The sequence below is a fragment of the Eretmochelys imbricata genome, chromosome 11 (genome assembly GCF_965152235.1).
Source record: "Eretmochelys imbricata isolate rEreImb1 chromosome 11, rEreImb1.hap1, whole genome shotgun sequence".
Classification (NCBI taxonomy): Eukaryota; Metazoa; Chordata; order Testudines; family Cheloniidae; genus Eretmochelys; species Eretmochelys imbricata.
The window spans coordinates 41989680-41998553 of record NC_135582.1 but is presented as its reverse complement, the minus strand read 5'-3'; the positions used below and the strand labels follow the sequence as shown (position 1 = coordinate 41998553).

At 35.9% G+C, this 8874-nt stretch overlaps 1 protein-coding gene across 4 annotated transcripts in view; it reads left to right on the top strand.

Moving 5' to 3' along the window:
* Nucleotides 1–6596, top strand: part of OLA1 (Obg like ATPase 1) — a 207077-nt gene extending 200481 nt beyond the window's left edge. For all 4 annotated transcript variants that reach the window (XM_077829963.1, XM_077829961.1, XM_077829962.1 and 1 more), the window contains exons 10-11: nucleotides 1679–1801; nucleotides 6071–6596. In XM_077829963.1, the coding sequence (XP_077686089.1) occupies nucleotides 1679–1801; nucleotides 6071–6172 (225 nt within the window). In that variant the 3' untranslated portion in view covers nucleotides 6173–6596. The remainder of the gene's footprint in view (nucleotides 1–1678; nucleotides 1802–6070) is intronic.
* Nucleotides 6597–8874: the final 2278 nt, after the last annotated feature.

Here is an 8874-nt window from a genome sequence, read left to right as displayed (position 1 = left end):
TATAACATCATTATATTCCTCATGGATACACAGTTGGGCTCAAAAACCTAAAATCAGTGTAATAATTAAGGTCTTTTACTGATTTGAATATTTAGAAGTAGTTTATTTTGATAGTTTAATATGTTCTGTCCAGTTACATATGTCTAAAAATTATATTATATGTGTTTAAATATCCATGTAGACTGATTACAACCATAGAGATAGACTAATTTATTCCCTGAGGACAATAAGAGCTGAGCTGTAATGGTTTGCTTTTGAATGTAAATACATTATAATATAGAGATTAGTACTAAAAATATTTTGAAGTGCATATACTTACAAATTTCATTTTACAGATTATAAAAATATCAACTTTCGGAGGTAGTGAATGTGTCATTGAGTTTTAATCTGCTGCTTCCATTTATTTTAGGGCTATGTAATGAATTTCAGTGCTGCTTTGATTTCATTTCAAAGAAAATAATTTCTGTTTTCAATAACCACTGTAATTTATTCCATTAAATTTTTATTTTGATTTAATATTACTAAAGATGTTTAGGCATTTCAACTTCGATGTTAAATATGTTTTTCATGGGAATTTAATTTTAAGTTTTCTCCACTCCATCCCCCTTGAAGTGATGACTCCTAGCCAAGGTCCGTTATATAGGTTCACAAAATAACATTAAATCATGAATGTATTGCTACTCTGCATTATTTGCCATTGTTTGAAAAACAACCTTCCAAAACTCCAGCATTTCCAGTAGGAAAGATGTTTGCCCTTTCCTAGAAAATTTGAAAGCTGGTTTATCTTAAGACTGATTGTAAGTATCCTTGATTTAATGTGCTAAGATATTTAGTCAGGTAAGCATCAGTGAGTAGCCATATTAACCCAATACATCTTTTATTGTAAAAACTGTGCTTTACAATGTCAGACTCCTTAGCACTTTAACATGGTTTATTAAGCAGCCTTTAGGTCACCATTATTTCTCAAATTTCTTTCCATGGTTGTGTGTGCACAGAATGTATGCCCTTGTAATTCAAGACTGGCAGCATGCATTGTTCTACATAAATTTAAATACTCTTTTATGAAGGTTGCATGAATATATGTAGTTTTATATTTTCATTATGTATTTATGATTAGAATGTCATTGGATGGCAATTTTTAAAAAAATATTTTTTCCGTATTTACACTTATTAAAATTGTGGAATAAGATGTAATATATTATTCAGGTTTGAGATTTTTAAAAATGTATTCATGGTTCCTAATATACTTTTTGAGTAGATGAAGTAGTCTAATTGAAAGACGGTGAACATTTATTTGGACTCAACTGAAGTCTTTGATAATTCAGCTTTAGAAGTTACTTTAAAATCTTCAGTTTCCTCACTTTCTCTGGAAAGAACTGGAGATCAAAGTGAATCTCACAACAGAACACAACCACAGCTTATAAAATCAATACTGCTGTTGATACCCATTAGGAAAAAACAAAGCTGCCCTTCTTTAATATCAGTTGGTTTATCTGTGCTAAGGGCATCTATCTATATGTCCTAATATTGAGAATTCGCAAGTTGTATGCCTAACGTTTTAACTGATATGAAACAAAGTTTCAGTAGAGCCTGAAAGCATATGAGAAAGGAGAAACCTCTCTCCTGCAATCAGTCTTCTTAAATGCAATTAATTTTCTTCTGGTCTTTTCTTTGACAGAAAGGGACGAAGGCTCCTCAGGCAGCAGGAAAGATTCACACAGATTTTGAAAAGGGATTCATTATGGCTGAAGTAATGAAATATGAAGACTTTAAAGAAGAAGGTTCGGAAACAGCTGTCAAGGTGAGCTCCCCATCTTTTCCTGTGCCCCTCCCCCATACACACCATTTTCCCATTTCAAGACTTTTCTTTCATTGGGAAGAAATCTCTGGTGGTAAGTGAATCTGACAGTTAACTCTAATAATAGACCACAGATGAACTGTCATTTTATACTTGGAAAAGAATTAAAATACAGTAGTTTAACTAACAGAGATGTGACAATTTTAGTAACTGAAATATGACAGCTAACAGACCAAATGTCAACATTACGAGCAAGAGTTCTGATAAAGTTTCACACAGGTTTATAATATTAACCATCTAATCTTAATATTTTAGACCGTGATGATATTTTGGTAACATTTAAAAATATTTTGACTCTTTAGAAAATTGACTATTCCTCCTCCACCCCCTACACACACACACACACACTCTATTTCTATTAATAAGAAGTAAGTTTGTTTTGAAGTCAGCAGTGAAGGCATTACATTACAACTGTGTGTCAAGTTTCTAATGCAAACATTTAAGGAAATATTTTATGACTGAAATATAATAATGGTTTTGTTAGTAGTACCCTATCATAGTAGGCACGATTAAAATGTTAACGTTTGCCATGTTCAGCAGTTGATTTTATGAAAAAATGTGCAGGCTTCCTCATCTTAAGTACAGGACGAACTGCAGATGTCATGCATAAAGTCAATGCTGTGATGCAGTAGACATCAAGATTTTATAGTGCCCCGAGTAATTGTATGTAGCCTATAGTGTACAATAGATAGTTTCCTGGCTATTATTTACGGAATAGGTTATAAGCTAATAAATGAAAAACTTTTTTCTTGCAGTGACACTTCGTAACTTTTTTTCTTGTGCTGTACACATTCATAAAGAATGAGGCATTTTATCTGCATTCTCAACACTAGAGGGCAGAGACTGATTGGGTGCCCATAGTTGGGCCCTTATTACTTCTGATAAATTAAATCTGATTTGCAGTTATTAAACACAGAGTAAAATTATACATGACAAATAAATGCAGTAAGAAGAGCTGTATATCTTTGTAATGCTGTTTGTCTTTGCAGTTTTTGTTTTTATTATAAGGAAGTAGAATTTCCCTTTATTTCACATAGACTTGGTGAGTGTTGCATTTCTAAATTGAAGATGTGTATTTTATAACATTGAGATTTTAAAAAGGTTAGTTAGATTTAACCCACCACAGTATTTGAAGGCTCCTACTATAATGAGTTAAAGAATTTAAAAGGCTCTGCCTCATTTTTTATATTTGATAGTTTGAAAACTATGCAAAATTGGTTTCAGATTCCTCTTATTCTCAGTAGTATCACTAAGGAAGATGATAGTGAGCAGCAAGGCTTTTATAGGTCTGTTTGAACCCCAGGAAGTGGGGGGGCGAGGGGGAAATCCCAGTATAATTGGTTCATTGCAGCATGTGAGCTATCTTGTGAAAAGGGAAGTACAGCTAAACCACAGTATAAATAAATCAAATATTCCTTAGTCAGAAAACTTGTTTATGTAGCTGGGACTCAAATTATACCAACAGTAGTTGCTGAAATACAAATATGAGTATCCTGCATAAGAGCTATGTCACCTTAGTAGATATTGTGATCTTCAGTAAGTATTTTTCTGGTAAGATTTTTGATTTAGATGTTTTCTCCCAATGTATGAATCTAGAAATTAGGACTTTTTCTGTGCTCCAACTGAAAATCGTAATTAAATATATTTTGTTATGAACAAATTTGAAGATGTCTGTAGAGCACAAATAATTACATTTGCTTATGCAAACTTTTTAAAAGCCAAGTAAAAGGAAATCCTTGCTTTTAGAAAAATGTATGATATTACATAGGCTTTTTAAATATAATTTGAAAAATGCTGTCTCAGGCTATAGACCATATTAATTAACTTACAGTGCTGTTAGATTTCAAAATTAAACTTGGGAGCTTTTGGATTCAGTTAAAATAACAGTGGTATTTGGAGTTGCTTGCTTTGTATGTTATCAAGTTGATCGATTTTTAAGTTTGATTTTGTGTGTGTGTAACACCAGTACAGCATAACTAATTTAATGCCAGTGCTGTGAACTATATACTGAATAGCTCTGTGTGGGCTTTGTAGTCTACAGGGATATCACATTATTAGCAATCATATCTGCTTAGGCAAAGCTGGCTTCTACAGATGGCTGCTTTCAAGTGCAAATGAACTGGTTAGACGTGTCTTGTTTAATACATACTCAAGATTCACAAATGGGTATTGATTTTTTCAACCAGTGTTTCTGGTAGCAATGGAAATGGATTAAATGGTCTCTAGAGAATTTAAAGGAACACTGTCACTGTTAATTGTAAACTAGCAACAGAAATACATAAATGTATATTAGTATGTCAAAATGAATTTAATGAAAGAAGACTATACCACTTTATGACAGAATATAGTGGTGTCCTAGAAACCCTGAACTGGTGCTGCTTTTTGTAAACTAGGTTATTCTGTAAATATTTGTGACTAATGAATCTCTCCTTTCTCCAGTGGAAAAGTGTATGTATTTATCTGTAAAAAGTCTACATACCTGTGCATGCAGATTATGCTTGCTGATAATTTTTTGCAGCAGACTGTTTTATTAGTGTTTATGCTGCCAATTAGTCTAATTACTCTTGACTTAGAGCATTATTAGTATCTTCAAAGGGAAGATCTACTAATATTACTTGAGAGCGAATCTTGTATATTCTAAGTAAATTTCCAGAAAAAGAAGTCAATGTTTTTAAGCTCTTATTTCGGTAGTAATAGACATGTCGTATGGGATAGGGTCAATTACTATAGCATTAAGTGTTTGTTGTATAGGCTCTTGCATCTGAGAGATTTACTGAAGAGTAAAGTCACTGGTCCTCCCATTTAAATTGGGAATGACAGCTACAAGATCATTGAGCTTCTAGATTCCTACACACCAACATGGGAAATGTGGTGTTTTGCAAAGGAGGGTTTTGTGGCAGAAAAGTACCTAACGTAATTATGTACCATTAATCTGACCTGTTCTGTTGTAACTAAGGTAATTAGTTAACAGCTTTTTTACAGTGGTATCTTAGCATGCCACCACTGTGGTAGGTCATTGAGAATATTGGCACAGCAAAATCTTGCATGAAAGCAGTTTCCCTTGCAGGAGAACTCTTCAAAACAAAGAGTATTGAGCTACAGGAGTGGGTCTCATCTTTTCCATGTTATAGATCACATCTTAAAAGTAAATGTTCATGTAGACCTCCTTAATGCCCTGCCTCACAGTGTTGATCCCACACCTTCCTTGTAGCCCTTATAATACTTGTCTTAATAAAAACCAACCAACCTAGGACAACATTGAAGAGAGAAGAAAATTATCACACGCTTCAGTGCAGTGAGGTACCAACGTGTAGTAGCATCAACACCTATTTTGTATCTGCTCTATTTTTTCTCCCAAAGTGTAGGATTTTACATTTGAGTTCCAAATATCCTGTCATTGCCTCCAGCCTGCTCTTTCAGCCCTGTACAAAACTCAGCAGCCCACCTTGAAGGTCACTTCTGTCCTTTTGTGGGCTTGCTGTCCTTCTAACTTCTGTGGCACCGGTAAATTTGATTAGTTGAATTTACTCCAAACAAATACGTAGCAAAAAGACTGAGACTTTATTTTGTGTTTCTCAGCCCTTCCTGTCCTGTGCTGAAGCATAGAAGGAAGCTCTGCTTGAAGAGTACTGCATGCCCAATTTTAACTTTCTGACATGGTGTGATGATCTTTGTTTTGACCATGCTTGCTTCTTCATTGATAGCAGCAGCTCAGTAGACCACCTAGAAGTGGTCAACAGACTAGTATGAGAGCCGTGTAGTTAGGATACAAACCATTTTTATTGTCTTTCTAGCAGTAAAATCTTAGATTGCTATCATTAGTATTTACACTTGAGGACATTTTGGAGGTGGGAATAAAAAGCCTAAGAACTAAAAGAAAATGGTGTTTTATCCATTTTGTTCTCATGAGTTGCTGGTGTTTACAGACACATCAGAAATGTACCATTAACATCATGTAATAAAGCTTCATTATACTGTTCTAATCATATTTATGTACCATAGTTTAGTGAAGAGGAAATTATGGTTATCTATGTATGTAAAATCCAGTTCTGCCCAAATCAAGAATTCATTACAAGAATCAAACTCTGAATTTGAGATAATGGTACTGTTTTATTTTAAACAAAATATATAATATTTTTAAATCTGGGTTTTTTTTATAAAACTTAATTTTAAAGTAATAACCTGTTTTTCTCCTGTCTTTTCCATTTACAGAGTGCTGGGAAATATAGACGACAAGGCAGAAATTACATAGTTGAGGATGGAGATATTATCTTCTTTAAATTTAATACACCTCAGCAATCCAAGAAGAAATGAATATTAGATGTTGCTCATTGTTCACAATAAACTGTGCTACTTCAAAAAGCATATGAATTTTTATTTAGACAGAATATCTAAAACCAGAAAGCATACAGTGTATACCTAGGGGGAAAATCCTTTCCCCCGCCCCATGAAATTACTCGTTTGCTCTTAATTAAAATATGGCACCACCAGTGAACACACAAGTTCACTAAATGTGAACAGCTTTGCATTTCAAATGATTAAGACCCTACTCCAAATTGTAGAAGCTTTTCAGGAACCATATTACTCTCATGATACTTCATTAATCTCCATCATGTATGCCAAGCCTGACACGTTTGACAGTGAGGACAATGTGGCTTGCTCCTTTTTGAATCTACAGATAATGCATGTTTTACAGTACTCCAGATGTCTACACTCAATAAAACATTTGACAAAACCAGCCTTGGTGTGTTTGGGGATGTCTGTATTGACTGACTGTGGTGTGCTGAATGCGATACGGCACCTGGTGGATGCTGATTACAGAATTTAAAGACATGTGTATGATACAGTAACCGGCAGCGTGGGGCAGCTGCAATTGTATCTTAAAAGTGAGTCTTTCATGGGACTCAGAAGATTAGGATGCCAATGATTTGTCTCAAAGTTAATGAATTTGTAGATGGACATTCATTGAAAGATGATAGTAAGGATAATAAAAAGGATATAGCATAAGTGATTTTGACCAGAGAGAGCAAAATATATGTAGAAAAATCATATTGTCTTTGAGGCTAAAGCATTTTTGTTAAAATCATTCTGAAAAGAATATTTAATTCCTGCTTTGAAATTGTAAAATTGCAGAGGCTGGCCCAGTGGTGCCCTGTGTAAGATGTCCTCTGTTCAAGGTTTTAGGGCAATGGAGGAGTATGTAATAATCTTGAAGAAAGAGGTCATGCTGTTCTGTCAGTCAGACAGTTCCACTGACATGGACTGTGGCTACTGGCTTACCCCTTCAACCATGAACAGGAGCAGATTTCTCTGGATATTGTGGAAGGATAAGTTAAAATGGGGATACAACTAAAAATATTAACTCACTTCAATACTTTGAATATCTCTTAAAATGCATTCAATTAATTTAAGATATCTTGTTTGTTTTCTAAAATGAACCCTAACTCAGTTCGGGTTTACACGCCGGAGGGGCTCCAATGGGCAGTGTTAGGGAAGAGAATGATCATTGGAATGGAGTCCAAAGGTAAATAATGTTCTTATGTCCTTTAATCACTTCATATAAATGAAGAAATTATGCTAGAAACCAGAACTGCAGAATTTGGAGACTTCATCTGACTGGATTTCTTAATTGCATTTTAATTTCTTCATAACTTGACAGTAATTTTGTTAGCTGTATATTATAGCATTTCCAGTATCTCCCCAAATTTTAAATTTCATCACAGAAACTGGCCTGAACTAGACTTATTAACTGGACTGAAAAGTAAGTCATCTCTCGCTGAATAATTTGTCTGGTTCACCTAATAATTTTAATTGATCTTTTAGAAGTGTTGTCTAAAAAAAGCATAATCTGACAACTTTGCCTGTGATCAGTACTCTCCAATCTCCAGTGCTGCGTGGCACAGACAGTCTTCATTTTCTCCAGCAGGACTGTGAGTCTGCAGGGCTCTAAAATGTAAACTCATAAAATCTAACTGTTCTTGTAATGCCTGTGAACACTTATAATTTTATGCACAAATTTGACTCGGTCCCACACAATCTGCGTGGTAGGAAACTTCACTTAAGACCAACCAACCACCTCTGCATACCAACCTGCTCAATTGCTTCAAGACCCATATATGGCCATGCCCCACACACCTCTGTACAAATGCTTTAAAGTCCATACAGATTTGCCCCATCACTAGTGCATGAGATCCACACAAACTGGTCACTACAGTGGTTAGAATAGAATGAAGTGGAGGGAAAGCTCTTGCTACACCAGCCAGATGAGGAGCTGTTGTGGGGGCAGTGTTCCCCAACTCGGAGAAAGGAAGGAAGCGCTCCCTTTACAGTTGGTATAAGAGGTGAAACTGTGCTCCCTTTGCTTCAACACCTGAGTTACTGTAAATGTGACACCCTTTGATGACTAAAGTACAACACAAGCACTGACAGAGCAAGAAAATTGTTACCTGCCCCCAGTAACCCAACATAGGGGAGGGAGCCTGGAGTTTTGCAACAGCGTAGGCAGAGCAGAAAGGGACCTGGTATTGCCTTTTCTGGACAGCACCAACTCTGAGCAATCAGTAGGCTCCAGCGTGACACTTTGTTTCTGAGGCATGCCAAAAATGTGATGTTCCAAAGCTCAATAAAGCATAAAATACATCACTAAAACTTAAGGCTTCAGACTACTGACTCCATTCATTCATTAAAAGTATAGAAGGCCAATTCCCAGTATCTGATTGACCTTGATGCAGGACCTAGATTGTCAGGGGAACATGATTTAAGCCACCTTTCTGCTCCCTTGATCTTGGGTTTGACTGGCTCAAATCAGTCCCACAGGGAAGGTTTCACCAGCCAGGGATCACAAAATTGCAGTGCTCTGGCCAAAGCCCCTTCCTCCCAGGCTGTCTATGCCTAAGAGTGAGGGGGAGCGGGGGTGGTAGAGTCAGCTAGGCTGGCTTGATGCCACCTGCGGGTTCCCCTAATGTTGGGGGATCCCCACTGGCCCTTTCAGATTGGCTTTCAGGTCCCCAAGAGCA